The sequence below is a fragment of the Rhamphochromis sp. 'chilingali' genome (genome assembly GCF_963969265.1).
Source record: "Rhamphochromis sp. 'chilingali' genome assembly, chromosome: 11".
Taxonomy (NCBI): Eukaryota; Metazoa; Chordata; class Actinopteri; order Cichliformes; family Cichlidae; genus Rhamphochromis; species Rhamphochromis sp. 'chilingali'.
In genome coordinates, this window is record NC_137938.1 from 12,461,867 (window position 1) to 12,478,541 (window position 16,675).

The following is a 16,675-nucleotide window of genomic DNA, read 5'->3' on the forward strand; positions in this document are numbered from 1 at the left end:
TATTTAGGAACTCCGGCGTACGCTGTAGTCTATGTAAGATTCTGTACTGGCTTTCCTTTAGTCTGTTACAGGGAAACAATTTCATGGCAGATCTGAAAGTTTTGGACCATGCTTCCGCACCAACCTGAGCTTCGAGGTCGGTTTCCCACCGAACCCTGGCCTTATCAGTGGTTATAAAGTTCAAAGACAACAATTTCCCATAACAAAGAGAAATAAATTTCTTTTTTGTAGTCATTTCCTCGTTAACTTTGAGAAGAAAGCTTTCAACAGGGTTCAAAACTGGTTGATTGGCTGGAAATTTAAGGGAGTTCACATAATGCCTTACTTGCAGGAATCCAAAGAAGTGTTTCTGTGGTAAATTATACTTAACTTGAACTTGATTAAAGGCCATAAAACTACCCCTTTCGAACAGATCACAAATAAATCTTATACCTTTGGAATACCAATCATCAAATATATTAATGCCAATACCCGGGGGGAAAGCTTTATTCCTAGTTAGAGGCTGCAGTGCACTAGAGAAACCTCTTCTTCCGACGTGGGCAGTAATATCACGCCAAACCTTTAAAGTGGGCATCAAGACGGAATTAGTTCTGACACCAAGAGGGAGGTCTGCCAGGTCAGTGGATAAGAGACTAAGAGGTGAGAGAGGGTCACAGCACCAGGCATCTACCGATGGTTCGCCCCGGTGAAGGAAGGAATGTAACCACCCTGAGATTATTTGTGCATGGCAAGCCCAGTAGTAATATAAAAAGTTAGGCAGTGCCTGACCCCCCTCATCCGTGGGCAGTTGTAAAATCTGTATCTTTAGTCTAGATTTCTTCCCACGCCATATGAATTTAGAAAGACATCCCTCAATCTCTATGAATGTTTTTCTGTTGATCCTGAGAGGCAACATTTGAATGGGGTATAATATTCTGGGTAGCACATTCATCTTGATTAAACTTATTCTACCCGTCCAAGACAGGGGGAGGTCAAACCACCTATTGAGGTCATTCTTGATTGAGGCCACAATCGGCTTGAAGTTCAACTTGTACAACTCCGCTGTGTCTGCGGACACCCTGATACCTAAATATGTGAAACCCGTGGTCGACCACCTGAAAGGGAAATTAGGAGGAGCGTCCCACCTCCCCCCGTCACCCAGTGGCAAAGCTTCAGATTTATCATAATTTATCTTATACCCTGAGAAGAGGCCAAATTGGTTGATGATATGTGTCAGTGCAGGAATAGAAGTTTCTGGCTTAGTGAGAAAGAGCAACACGTCATCTGCATAAAGGGAAATCCTGTATTCAGTATTCGACAAGGTCACCCCACAGATCTCAGGATCAGTTCTTATAGCCTCTGCCAGTGGCTCCAAGGCAAGTGCAAACAACAGGGGAGAGAGGGGGCATCCTTGCCGCGTTCCCCTACCCAGTGGGAAGACATCCGAGACCGAGCCATTAACCAAGACCCTTGCAGCTGGGGCCCCATACAGCAGTTTGACCCACTTGACAAATTCAGATCCCAAACCAAACCTGTCCAAAACATCAAATAGATACTCCCACTCCACCCGATCAAATGCTTTCTCAGCATCCAAAGAGATCGCAAGAGCCCTATAATTGGTGTTCTGAGAGAACTGCGCAACATTTATGAGTCGGTGGACATTGGAGCGGGAGTATCTATTCTTGACGAATCCCGTCTGGTCAGGCTTTATCAGAACCGGCAGAACCTCCTCCAAACGTCTGGATAAAATTTTGGACAGAATCTTACAATCCACACTAAGTAGACTTATAGGTCTGTAGGATGTACACAGATCCGCGGGTTTATCCTTCTTTAAGATCAGGGATATATGGGCAAGGTTTAGGGTGGGTGGAAGCACGCCCCTCTCAAGAGATTCTGTATACATTCCCAACAAAGGACCCGCCACATGTTTGGCCATTTTTTTTATAAAACTCTGGCCCAAACCCATCAGGGCCCGGAGCCTTCCCACTCTGTAAGGATTTAATTGCATCCAAGACCTCCTGCACCCTGATAGGGCTGCAAAGATCCAATCGACTTTCCTCTGACAGTATAGGGAGGTTAACAGTGTCAAGAAACAGTTTCCTGGCGTCTACAGTATTTTGACACTCAGGGGAATATAAGTCTTGATAGAACTCTTTCATTATTTTGCTGATAAGTTTAGCCTCAAACTGTAAGACACCTGCCTTATCTTTTAGAGAGGGTATTGCATAAGAGCCCCGTTTCCCTTGGGCAAGTCGGGCGAGCAAGCGTCCAGGTTTGTTGCCTGATTCAAATAATCTATGCTTCGCATAGAATATTGCAGTTTCCGCTTTCTGAGTTAACAGTTGGTCCAGGGCCGATCTAGCTGCATCCAACTTCCGAAGCACAGAAATAGACGAGGATTTCTTAAACTCCCTCTCCAAGTCAGTGATATCGCGTTCAAGCACTAATTGTTTGGCTAAGTTGCTCTTCTTTTTTGCCGAGGTAAAAGAGATAACGGAGCCCCTGAGAAATGCCTTACCCGCCTCCCATAGAGTAGAAGCACTAACCCCCGGTAAGTCATTTGTAGAAAGATAGAGTTCCCACTGATCTTCTAAATACTTTACAAATTTAGGGTCACTAAGGAGAGCTGGGTTTAGCCGCCAATGTCTAGACGAAGGGTCATAATAAGGTGGTGATAGCTCCATTGAAACTGACGAGTGGTCCGAAAGCGCACATGTGCGGATCAAACAGCCCCGAGTTCTGTCAAGGACAGATCCAGAAACAAACATGTAGTCAATCCTGGAAAAGGAAAAATGGGGGCGTGAGAAAAATGTGAAGTCCTTCACATGTGGATTACAAACTCTCCAAGCATCAAAGAGACCAAGATCTGAACAGAGGTCCGTTGTAGCCTTTGCCATTTTTGAAGATGGTTGAGATTTTGGTGGATTATAATCAGTTTCAGGATTCAAGCCACAGTTAAAATCCCCACCAATTATTACGTGGTTCGGACACACAGGGGAGGTTTTTGCCAGAAAATTTGAATAGAACGATCTATCAAAAGTATTTGGTGCATAAACACTTCCCAATAGAATTAATTCCCCATATAGAAGCCCAGTAATCAAAATAAATCGTCCGTCCGTATCCCTTACAATAGTATGTAGCGTGAATGGTAGATTTTTATGGACCAATATTGCGACGCCTCTACTTTTAGAGTTAAAGGAGGAATAATAAATTTGTCCCACCCAATCACGTTTGAGTTTTAGGTGTTCGGAATCTGTGAGGTGAGTCTCTTGCAGTAATGCAATCTGCACTCTATCTTTTTTGAGTAAGGAAATTATCTTGCGCCTCTTAATGACGTGGTTAATTCCCTTGACATTAAGAGTAATAATTTTAGTGTTACTCATTGCAAAAGTAATCTGTCATTGGACAAGAATCGTCAACCCAAGGCAAACAGAAAGAGCCATCATAATAAAAGACATGTGAAAGACTTAACCCATGGCCTGAACCGGCCGTGCTGACATGAACAAAACCATCACAAAAAGATGGCAAAGGAACCTTCACCCACACAACAAATTGCATACAATAACAGAATTAAGATAAACGTCAAGGTATCACGGACTAAAAACAGACAAACAAGAAACAAACAAAAATGAAAATGCCACCCACCGGGTGGTGTCACAAGCCCAGTGCAGCCAAAAGAAGTTTCACTCCACGGGAGAGAAGGAGAGAGAAGACAAGAAAAAGAAAAAAAAAAACAAAGCAAAACCCCGCCCCCGCTCCCCAAACCTGAATGGAATCGGGTTACTGTCAGTTGTGAATCAAAATTAGAGACTGAGTAAACAATTAGGCTATTTTCCCCGTTAAACCGTCTCTGCCTCCTCAAACTGCGTTAAACGCTGCGGACTCAGGCGTCCAATGACACGGTCCCAGTTAAGTCCGGCAGTGCCACAGTTTGTACGGGGCAAGCATCTATTAATCCAGCGCATTGATGAAACTTTGTGCATCTTTAGGCGATTCAAACTTGTGCTCATTGCCATTGTAAGTCAGCACAAGCGTCGCTGGATAGCGCATCCTAAAGCGGATGCCCTTGTCGATTAAGGCACGGCAAGAAGCATTAAATCCCCGTCGTTTCTCACGGATCGCGTAGGAGAAATCCTGATGTATGAAGATCCGCTGCCCGTCGTGGTGGAGTTCGGGGGCCGCTTTCACTGCAGCCATAATCCGCTGTTTATCTCTGGAGTTGTGGAGCTTGATGATCACCGGCCTGGGGTGAGCACCCCGCGGGCCGAGGCCCCGGTGTGCGCGGTCAACTTTAATGCGGGCTTTACCCGCGAAGCTGTGTCTCAGCCCGAGTGTGGCAGGCAGCCAAGCCTCAAAAAACTGAGTAGGGCTCTCACCCTCCGCACCTTCTTTCAGGTTAATGATGCGAATATTGTCGCGCCTGCTGCGGTTCTCTAAGTCGTCCAAACCTTTTGCCATAACCTTAATCCTCCCCTCCGCTTCAGCCAGCCTCCCCGCGAGGTCAGTCACCCCATCTTCCATATCTGAGATTCTCTGCTCTGCCTCCGTGACGCGTTTGGAGACGTTTTCCAGCGAGGACGAAATTTTCTCCAGTGTCCCCGACAGTGCAGACAGTTTTTGGTCAATTACCTCACTGATGCTATCGGTCACCTCACGGACGAGAGTTGAGGTGTCCACCGGGGGCGAGGGCTGGTCGCCCATTGCTACTAGCATGTCAGTTTGGCTAGCATTGTTCATCACGACGGCCGTGGTCTTTCGAGATTGTATCTTCGTCTGCTTCGACATTATTTAACTTCCAAAAAGCGTATTTGGGACTGCTGAGTATTCCCAAAGCTCTCAGTCACTAGTTTAGGTAAAAATATAGACAGTAGTGCGCATTACACTGTGATAAGTACAGGTGGGAGCGGGAGCACAGTGAAAGCACGTCTTCTAGCCTACCATATTCACCGGAACCCCCGCTTTGTGCCTTTTTCATTGTAGCTGAATTACGGGACAAACTGTTCCTTTTCACCTCAATAAGAAACGCGTAATATTTCTCTGAATACCAGACGGGACGGTTGGCAACTCTAATAACTTATGAACAAAATAAGGTTCAACATCATTAACTTCATAGCACCCACCCAGCTGTATAGAAACTCCGTCATGTTAGCTAGCACGCAGTACGGAAAAAGTCAGAATAACGAAAATAAACTCCACCTAAACTTGGTTCATATCTGACCCAGAGAGACTGCAGGTCAGAACTTCTTACCTGAAGTTCAGTTCACACTTGGACCGGCGGCCGCCTCGGGTCTCTTTTCCTTCTGCGTCCCTTTTCCTTCATCCACCTGCTGCCTCCACCACTTGCTAATGTTACTGAATCTGTGGAAGCTCCGCGATAGCCACCACACGAAGTAACGAGTAACGACCCTATCTAAATCCCAGTAACGAGTAACGCGTTCCTGATTTTGGCATAATAACTAGTTACCGTGCTCGTTACCACAATAATAACGTAGTTACTGTAATGCGTTACTTAATAACGCGTTAGTCCCAACACTGCTTGTGAGTGACGCTTGCTTGACAGTTGTAATCTGATAACTCGGCTTTAAATAAAAGGCTGCTGAGGTACCGACGTTTTGAATCATACTCACGTGAGCTAGTTTTGAATTCAACTGATGGAAACGACCTAAACTAGCAACAGTCTGAACTCAATGGTGAAGAGAAGACTGTCAGGATCAGAGTGGAATGTTGAGCTGTGTTAACAATGATGACTTCACTTACTGGTGAATGTGAATCAACTACTAGTGTGTGTTTGAGGTCCAGCCTCCACTCCTTTTCGTCTGTGCCTTAACCTTGCCTCTGGCCTTCCACTGACCCCTTTTTTAAAGGGTTAAATCCTCAACCTCCTGACTTCTTTTTGAAGTTCTTTTCAACTTCATTAAAATGAAAGGGCTCTTCTGTGCTCCTTGTCAAAATTTGGCCTACAGTCAAAGTCCTGCTTTTTGCCCCTTAATAGTGTGCAGGATATGTGGGTGGGTGGGGAAGTCTGTGCATATGTGCCTGTGCTTATAAGATTCAGAGGTGTGATGACAAAATGCAAGAATACAGGAAAAAGAACCTTTTTTTTCCTTTGTTGGTAAGACACGAGGTGTGCGTGCGTGTGGTTTACTTCCAGACAGCCATGCCATACAGCATTGAAGAACAGTATATGGTGTGAAAGAGTCTTTACACTTCTGCTCAGTGATGCTCAACCATGACCATCCTGTCCTGAATACACACAGCAACTTTGTGATACACTTGCACGCCAACCAAACTGCTTGGGTGACTGGGTAGGGATCAGTCACAGTCTGGTAGCTGGACCAGACAGTGTGTGTTGATGATGGGTTTGCTGTGTTATGGGAACAAATGTAGTAGTGTGGTGGTCATTTCTTTCTGGGGGGGGGGGAGGGAGAAATACCACTGAAATTCAAGACAATAAAAGACTGAACAATACAGCTTAATGATTGGATGTGGTTGGGTTAGTTGGTATAGAAAAGCGGTTGGGGGTAGCTGTGGTCGACAGACATACACTGACAAAGTACATAGCATGTATACCAGTTTATTTTTTTATTTTTTTACCAAGGCTTTGGTTTTTAACAGAGGAGAGAAAAAAGTTAAACGTGCATTAATTCAGTATAGCAGTACCATTATTTTTGAAGAATGGAGACATCAGGGTGAAATTCAACAGTATTTCAAAGTGACTAGATCCTCTTTGAACTGTTCAACAGTCCTGGTTAGTGGGGTTTAGATGTCAAAATGCTTTAAAACTTGAGCATGAGAATAATAAAGCTTGTTATAGTGTTTACATTACGGTGTAAAATCAGTTTTGATTAGGAATCACTGCTAGCCTCACATTTGTGTAACAAGATAAAGATTAAATGTGTTGTTGCCATCAAGCACTGCGCTGCAAGGAAACAAATTTAATGAGATTCACCTAAAACCTTAAATGTATTAGCAAAAGGCTGCTTGTTGCAATGCTTTTGACCTGTTAACTCCAATGTGGGGCACAGACTCCATTATAGTTTCAAAAAACAATAAAAAAAATAAATTGTGAGGTGTGTTTTTATACAAAAAAAAAAAATCTAGTTCTGCCTGCATTGTCTGTACTCTAAATGAGACAGAACAAGCTACTGTAGCAGCTTTTATTACAGCGTCAGAGGAGGTCTTGTGTGCTTACAGTGAGTAGTGATGTTTTTCTGAACACTGTCCACCCAGAACGTTCTGTTCCCTCTCCTGCTGTGTCAGGTCCTGTGCGGGACGCTAGTCGGGACACAGACGAATGATAAGTTGCTCTAGCTGTGCCAGAAACAAATCTGAGACGAATATGTTTACACAAATGTACATGGTCGCTCCTTTTACTCTGATTTTTATTTTATTTCTGACTTTTTGAACAGTTTGTCCTGACTGGACTGCTTCAAGCCAGCATAACAAAGGGCAATCGAGGACACTGTGGATGAGTGGTATCTTAAGTGCTTTCCATCTGTGCTCTGATGCACACCTGCCCATGTTTGCACACTGTTTATGCTATATGTGGTGTCATTTTACATTCGCAGTGTAGGGAGAGTAGAGAATAAGTTGGCTCAGGTTTTCTGAAGGCTTTGTAACTGAGGTTTGTTTTCCGTTGGTTATTTCCATTTATAGCTTTTACTTCCCCTAAAATGTTCTTAGGAAAAAAAGCTGTTTCTGTTTAGTTATAGCTTCGCCTTTTAAAGTGCAGCTCTGCAGGAAAAATGATTTCCAGAAATGGAATATACTATTCAAAATGATATATGCGTTCATGTATAATCACCGGTTCCTATCAGTGGTTGTTTCTGTTGCTTATTTTGACAGTAGACCAGGACAAACGACCCTAACACTGGCACTTTAGAGGGCCTCGTGTTGTGGTTTCACATGGAAATGATGGCCACCATAAGATTATTCTACATGCTTGTGAGAAAGGCATATTTAGCTGGTTGCAGTTTGCAAACTCTGCGCCAGATGCCACTAATTCCTACACATCGGTCCTTTACGTGATCGAACAAGTTTCAACAAGAACGTGCTCCACCATGTGGGCGTTCAGTTCCACAGCATGAATGGTTAATTTAAAAATAAATGAATGAAAGGGGAGAGAAAACAAAATTTGCATTCAGCTGACATTTAAAGGGGTAATATACTGGTGATTTTAAATGTTGATCATGTTTAGATAATGCATGTTTACATTGGCTACTGTAACAAAGTTCTAAGCAACTCTTTATTATTTGTTTTGTTTTTTTCTGTCTTCTTGCTTCTCTCTCCCTCAGCAGGAAAATATAGACCGGTCTTCCAATCACAGACAGACTGATCTCATTGGTCCAAGATTTCAGCAACCGGCCAATCAGAGTTCTCCTAACCATCAAGGTTGGTCCTTTTTTTTGTTTTGTTTTTTACCTGATTGCACATTTAAAATGTCTAGTTTTGGGCATGTTTTGGAGCTTGTCATTTAAGACTGCATGCTATTTAAAATATACATAAAATAAAATACATATCAAACATTTTTCCATTGCCATTCTGTTCACGTGTTGGTTTTGGGGGTGTGATATATATTTGGGTCTCTTCCGCTGTCAACACTTGAGCTGTTCAAAGGATGATGTGCATGGACGCAGGGTGCTATTATAATTACACTGTCTATGGAATTGTGCCATACAGGGCTCATCCATGACAATCGGAGCATGAGATTTAAACACAATATTGGCTCAGCATGGGAGGTAAGGGTGGGGAGTCTGTGAGGACTCAACCAGTGAATTAGAACGCTTGTCGCTGGCATGGGAAATAAATGGAGCAGAAATTACATTGTCATTTTTCAGGATCATCTGGGATAGAGGGAACTGAGGACTGGAGAGGCAGATGAATGGAGATGAGTGTCACTAGGCGATATTTTTGTTTACACACTCGGAATATCTCTTTGTCATGCTTATTTTACAGTTTCATACATTGGACGACAAATTATTACAAGAGCTCATTCAAGCACTTTAACACTCGATTGGTACATCTGGATTTTTAGTCGAATCACTGTACTTGCTGACATTATTAAGCTTGTTTTCAAATAACTATCCACTTTTATCCTTTTTAGCCCATTAAAGTCACAAGTATTCACAAATGAAACAGTACAGCTTTGTTGGACAATGGCCTTTATCGAATCATTTGCAAGCCAGTATTTGATTTGATGAAATAGGAGCTGCTCTGGATGATGTTCTCAACATGCAGCTGTGCTAACCACATTAGGTTATAATTAATTTAGTGTGGAGTTGAGTGTTTTGCACAGCTTATATTGGTCCAAGTGCGTAACCAGAAAACTGACAAGACCACATTGTCCAGTACCTTAGCATGCCACGTGAGTCATCTCGTGTCAAGGGCTCAGAGTGTGCTAATTCCTTCTGCTTTTGTTGTTTTTCTCCATGTTCGCGTCAGTTTAGGGCTGGGCGATATGACCCAAAATTCATATCTCGATATTTTTTAGCTGGATGGCGATATAAGATATATCTCGATTTTTCTTTTTAAAGCCATAAGTTAAGAACAAAAAGAGTTCTTAGTCACACTGTGTCCCAGATGTCACACGGGCACTTTTATTTACATACAGCGTAGATATTACTCAAAAATAAATTATCAGCATATATTAAATAATCATGGTCCATAAATAAAAGAAAATAATGTTGTTTTTGTGCATAACAAAAAGCTCACAATTGTGCAGTCAAAATGTAAACTAAAAGACGCTGAGCATAATAACAAAGAGACAGATTTCACAGCTGCTCCACGTCTCTGAACAGGTGCCATTTGTGGTCCTTATACACACACTGTACGTATCACTCCGCGAGGCTCCTCCTCTGTAGCCGTAATTCTCCGACAATCCATCAAGCGGTGCAGCTCCGTAGCTTAGCAAAGTCATATTAAAACATTTTTTGACAGATTGCTGAGCGCTGTGTACCACATAAAATCGGTTCGCGGTCAGTAAGCACAACCAGAATTCATATGTAAGGTAGTGACTGGAATAAGTCACAAGGTGTCGCTGTTGAGCTGCATATATGGTGTAAATGTTAGCAATTTTGGCCATTCGTCCTCTGCAGGACACCGTACTTTAGATTTCTTGTTCGCGCGGGCGCCATCTTGGGTCAGTGTTTGCTGTGATTTGCGAAGGTAAGCACTGCCAGTGGCGAACTGCATCAGTTTTGTGTTGTATTCATCGCCGAGACCGTGGAATGTTGTAGAAGGCACGGTTATTGTTACTTAATGTGTATTCTGTGTATATGTGTTGTTGTATTTTGCAATGTTGATAGTCACGGAGTGTTTGCTGTGATTTGCGAAGGGCCAGCAGCAGAGTTGGAGTGGTGTTTGCCCCTGCTTCCGAATAAACGGCGCGGTCCGAGCCACAAATTGAACACCTGTGTCCGACTGGTCTCTCTGCGGTGCACCCCAATCCAACACAATTTAACACAACGCAGAGTCCGGGGTGTAGGGAGGCCCCTGCACTGGTTGGGTTACATCTTTGGTGCCGTTACCCCGGATTTGTGGCACTTCGAGACCGAAGAGAAAGCAATGCCGACACCCCCCAGCTACGCAGCCATAGTAAGAGGTGTCGCCATCTGATGGGGTGCTGAACTAAGTATATAACTGCCTGTGCAGCTGTATTACTGGGACTTTCATCTCCCCAGGCATATCCTTTGAAAGTGAAATCTTGGGGTGGTTTCATTTGAGGGTTTCTGTCCCTGGAAAAAAAAAAAAAGACTCAGAGACTTGAATTGTAGAAAGAATGCTAAATGATGTTCCCTGTCTATAATGATAATCATTGAATACGGTTAAGTAATTGCTGCTGATTTGTGTCATTCACAACCTCTGTGCTGAAGATAGTTGTTTAACTGCACCCTGAGTTTAATGCTGTTTTTTGTGAATTCTTTTTTTTCTGCGTTATAGAATGATAGTTGTCATACATCTGTGTTGTGTTCTATTTTACTAGAAATATATTGTACTTACTCACAGTTAAGCATACTACAAGTAGCCCACACACATTTTCTGGTGCAGCTAAATTAGAGATACAGGACAGTGAAAATGTTGAGAGACGTTGCAGACACTCCAAAGAGGGCACAGCCTCACCTTTTGAATGAAGGGGCTACAGCTAGCGCCAGTACAGTGGACCAACAGTCATCAGTGAAGTCGAAGCTGGTCACCCAGTTCCCCAGCTTCACTGGCCAGCGGTTACAGTATCACACCCCAATCAGGGACCTCACCGACTCTGGGCTGGGCACACAACAGACCCCACCACCAACCATGCTTTCACCCCAGACTGATCTTGGCGTGGCTCCAGCTCATGCCCCACCACTGCCACCCTATGGAGGCCAAATGCAGGTGCCCTCACACCTATCTGAAATTCGCCCAAGGTCAGTGCCAACCAACCAGACAAGCCAGTCCAACCACAGCCCTCTAACTACAGCCCCTCCAGTGTTTCGGCCAGATATACAGATAACTATGCCCCCTGCTTTTTCCCCTCAGGCCAGTGTCCATGGGCCCACTGCTACACCGGCACCCCATGTTGCCTCATATCCCAACTACCCAGCGGTGCACAGTACCCAGCATCCCACCCTGAACCAATCACTTAACACTCCTTACCCAACGATGACCGTTCCATTCAGCCCCCAAGCATACACCAGCCATCTGTATTCCACACCTGCCCCCCAAGCCGCCATGCCAAGCCCCCTAACAGTGCAGGGAGTGGGCATAATGAATAATCCCTCTGCAGCCGAGCAGACCCTTGAAAGTTCAAAGCATGGGCTGACGCCCCGTTTGCCCCACATGCCACTAGCTGCTGTCCACGACTCTCGAGCCCCCCTCCACTCATCTGCTATAAGCCCCAACACTGTCATGCCCCCTATCGTGAATATGACCCATGGAGGTTCTATAGCCCCACCCGGCACCCATGCCTCAATGCACGTACCAACCTCTGCTTTAGACCCCCAAGTTAGTGGACACCCTGGCATACCCCCCCAGCAGGTGCATACATCTTTAAGCGCTCCGGGCCGGGCTGCAGCCAACGCTAACCCCCCATTAGCTGCCTACGGTGGTTTTATACAGACTCATCAAGTGAAAAATGTCCAAGTCTTCACTGGCAGTGCTGACAGCAAGGTGCTTGTAGAGGACTGGATTCGTGACATGCAGTATCTTCTTGAGGCAATAGAGCTCCCCATTCACCTCCGCTTTTCCACGGTGGTGCGTCACCTAACTGGTGAAGCCCGAAAGCTGGTCCTGAATCTACCTCTCCATGACCAAACACCTGAAAGGGCATTCGAAGAACTGAGAGCAGAGTACGGCGACACACAGAGCTCCTCAGATCTACTAGCGGACTTCTATGAGCGTGTTCAGAGGTCTGGGGAGTCTGCCTGTTCATATGCTATAGCACTGGAGGCAACACTGCGAGCTGTGGAAGAAAACCAAAGAGGAGGCAAGCCTTTTCCTGACCGTGACAGTAAACTCACCCGGCAGTTCATACGGGGGATTAATGATGAGGATGTGTATGCGAGGATCTCGCCAATGAAGCCCCGGCTTTTGAGTTTCCGTGAGCTGCAGGCTGAGCTCCGAAATCTAGCAAAAGAAACAAAGAGATTCCAGCCTCAAAACAAATCAAAGAAAACTTATGCCCAGGTACAAGTGGCATCAGAGTGTAGTGTGAATGTGAAGGCAGAAAAGGCTAAACATCCCTCAGAGTGGTCAGAGCTAGCAGAGATGGTCAAGAAATTAGCACTGAGCCAGGAGGAGCAGATGGCCAAGTTGACCCACCTTGAATCGAGAATTTATGCTCCATCCTCTGCCACTCCACTGAGAGTCCGACCACCCCCTGGGGCTACAACCCCAATGTCAGTGGTCACATGCTACCGGTGTGGGAAGCAAGGACACATAGCCCGGGTTTGCAGAGCAGTGCTCCCGGGGCCTGAACAGACGTGGGCACACGATCCTCAGCCTGTGACCCCCATGGAGGGAAACACTTACTCAGCTCAGCCTTTAAACAGATAAAGCCCATGGTCGCCGGGGCAACCATGGGCGAGCAGCAAGTCCCCACACTGCAGGTGAACAAAGGTGACGGAGGGGAGAGCACTCCCCTAGTTGGTCCCAGGAACGAGGGGGAGGTGGAAGTCAACGGAATGAAGTGCAGGGCACTCATCGACTCTGGCTCCCAGATAACCAGTATTACGCACCAGTACTGGCGCAGCCACCCCACCCTCCATAAACAAAAACTGCAGCCTTCTAAGATACCCATAGAAGGTGCAGGGGGCCAGAGTGTCACCTACCATGGTGTGCTACGCATCAACCTAAAATTGTTGGGGAGAGAGTTTAAGGGTGTGCCTGCTTTTGTTGTCACTAACACAGAGTACCGCTCCTCTGTTCCTCTGCTTGTGGGAACTAATGTCCTCCGTGCCTCCAGAAGTCACCTCCAGGCAACCTACGGCCAGCAGTTCCTCCTCCAGGTCAAGGAGACTCATCCGGAGTGGCACGCCTCCCTGCTAGAGATTGAGAGCACTGACCAGTGTGATATGGATGACACAGTGGGCCCTGTTGTTTATACTGGTCGCAAGGTGCACATTCAAGCAGGGAAAGAGATGGATTTAATGTGCAAAATAAAAGCTGGACCACAAAGAAAGACTTATACAGCCCTAATTGAAGGCCACCCCTCCCTGCGGCTCAGCCAAGACATCCTGGTCGCCAGAGTTCTTGCTGATGTAAAGAAAGGATGTGCCCCGGTAAGAGTGATGAACCTCTCCCAGCATGCTATCACTATCAAGCCTCACACGCATCTGGCCAAGGCATCTCTGGTGGAAAGTATTGTGGACTTTTCAGACAGGGTGCGGGGCAGTCATCACATTAGCGGAGGCAGAGAAGCATGCCTGGGTATGGACCACGTTGTGGCAAGCCAGGAAGTGGATTTAAGTGGAGCAGATGTTGAAAACGAGCACCAGCGTTCCCTTCTTAAAGAGCTTATGGAAAGGAACATGGGTGTGTTCTCACAGCACCCCCTGGATTATGGCCATACAAAGACTGTGCAACATGAAATCCCTCTGGTCGACCCTAAGCCATTTCGACTGCCTTACCGTAAGATCCCCCCATCACAGTGGCAGGACGTGAGAAGGTTACTGACAGAAATGGAGGCAACAGGAGTTATCAGGCCCAGCAAAAGTCCATATGCTTCACCTGTCGTGATCGTAACCAAGAAAGATGGATCACTAAGGCTGTGTATTGACTACAGGAAACTGAACTCCTGTAGCACGAGAGATGCTTTCCCTCTCCCCAGAATAGAAGAAGCCCTGGAGGCTCTAGGGCAGGCAAGATACTTCTCCACCCTTGACCTCACCTCTGGTTATTGGCAGGTGGAGGTGGCGGAGCATGACAAACACAAGATGGCATTCAGCACCCCTATGGGGCTGTTTGAAGCAAATCGTATGCCCTTTGGACTGCAGAATGCTCCCTCCACCTTTCAGAGACTCATGACCTGCTGCTTTGGCGACTTGAACTTCACCCACCTCCTAATCTATCTTGATGATCTCATCATATTCTCCAAAACCTTTGATGAGCATCTGGAAAGACTGCAGCTGGTGTTCGATCGGCTTCGGGAGCATGGCTTGAAGTTAAAGCCTTCTAAATGCCACCTAGTGAGAAAGGAGGTTCAGTATTTGGGTCACTTAGTGTCTGCTGAGGGGATCCGGACAGACCCAGAGAAGATCAGCAAGGTGAAAAACTGGGTGAGGCCCACAAATCGCAAAGAAGTGTTGCAATTCCTGGGATTCGCTGGATACTATAGGCGGTATGTAAGTGGGTACTCTACCCTAGCTGCTCCCCTGTACCGCCTAACTGCTGGTGACCCCAGAAAGAAAAGGAGAGGGGGAAAGAAAAGTCTGGCTACCGACCCACCCTTTTTGTGGACAGATGAATGCGAGAAGGCATTTAAGACCCTAAAAGAAAGGCTGACAAGCGCTCCAGTGCTGGGATATCCTGACTATAGCTTGCCCTTCGTTCTGCAGACGGACGCCTCAGGGGAGGGTCTGGGCGCCGTTCTAGCTCAGATCCAAGGTGGAGCTGAGAGGGTCATAGCCTTCGCCAGTAGAGGTTTGAGCCCAGCAGAGACAAGGTATCCTGCACACAAACTCGAGTTCCTTGCTCTTAAATGGGCGGTCACTGACAAATTCTACGACCACCTCTATGGGCGTAGATTCTCTGTCCAGACAGACAACAACCCTCTCAAGTATGTTATGTCCTCAGCGAAGCTGGATGCCACAGGCCAGCGGTGGGTGTCTAGGCTGGCTGCTTTCGATTTCGATGTCCAGTATCGGAGGGGACAGAGCAACACAAACGCTGACGCCCTCTCTCGCATGTCTAGCCAGGAGGTCATGCACATCCTACAGACATGCCCTCAGTGGGTGGATGTCGACGAGCAGGGGCATGGTGTGACACAGGTTACCCAGGATACTCAAAGCCTCACTGGCCATGGCACGCCTGCAGGGGAGGAACTGGAACTCGCGCCACCTACATCCACTGAGCCCTACAGGGATGTGGGGATGGAATCCCTGCCCACCATGACCAAACAGGAGATCCGTGCAGGGCAGAAAAAAGACCTCGTTATTGGCCCTGTCTTGCACTATAAGAGTATGAACCAGAAGCCGAGCCGCAGTGAGCGAATGAGTGCCGAAGGACACGTGCGCCTTCTCTTAAAGGAGTGGAGAAGGTTAGCGGTAAGGGATGGCATCCTGTACCGCTGCGTCCAAGACAGCCAAAGGGGAGTAGTTGAGCAATTGGTGCTACCAGAGGATTTGCGTATATCAGTGAAGACTGCTCTCCACGATGACTCAGGCCACCTTGGTTTTGAGAGGACATTGCACATGATAAGGGAGAGGTTTTATTGGCCACGGATGTTTCAGGAAATCAAGGCTTGGTGCGAGCAATGTGAGAGGTGCTGCCTTAGGAAAACTCCAACCGCAGGGGTCAGGGCCCCCTTGGTCAGTATCCACAGCAGTGCCCCCTTGGAGCTAGTTTGTGTGGATTTTTTGACTCTTGAGAAATCAAAAGGTGGTATCGAAAATGTCCTCGTGGTCACTGACCATTTCTCACGCTATGCGCAAGCATACCCCACTAAAGACCAAAAAGCCAGCACAGTGGCTAGGGTGCTGTATAGAAACTTTTTCTGTCGGTTTGGCTTCCCAGCAAAACTGCATGCAGACCAAGGGCGCAATTTTGAAAGTGCTGTGGTGAAGGAGCTGTGTAAATGCACCGGCATCACTAAGACCCACACCACGCCCTATCACCCACAGGGCAACGGGACAACTGAACGGTTTAACCGCACCCTCATGAACATGCTGGGGACGCTAGAACCTCACCTGAAACCCCGGTGGCACGAATATGTGGATGCAATGACACACGCCTACAACTGCACCCGCCATGATTCGACAGGGTACACACCATACTACCTGATGTTTGGCAGGCATGCACGGCTCCCTGTCGACTTGGTCTTTGGGCTGTCAACCACTAATGGGTCGGGGGGATATAGCGATTATGTCCAGACCCTGCATGACTGCTTGTCACAGGCTTACGCACAGGCTAATCAGGCCTCTCGCCAGGCTAAGGGTCACCAGAAAAGATACTATGACCGACAAGCAAAGAGTCAAAGCTTCAGCCCGGGTGACAGAGTCCTGGT

General features: G+C 46.5%; 1 protein-coding gene across 4 annotated transcripts in view; it reads left to right on the forward strand.

Moving 5' to 3' along the window:
- The window catches only part of grb10b (growth factor receptor-bound protein 10b), a 95,002-nt gene that overhangs the window by 28,091 nt on the left and 50,236 nt on the right, over positions 1 to 16,675 (forward strand). For 3 of the 4 annotated variants that reach the window (XM_080897211.1, XM_080897209.1, XM_080897208.1), the window contains one exon: positions 8,277 to 8,370. In XM_080897211.1, the coding sequence (XP_080753337.1) occupies positions 8,277 to 8,370 (94 nt within the window). Of the gene's footprint in view, positions 1 to 8,273; positions 8,371 to 16,675 lie in introns of all 4 variants that reach the window. The other variant, XM_080897210.1, reaches the window with a different exon arrangement.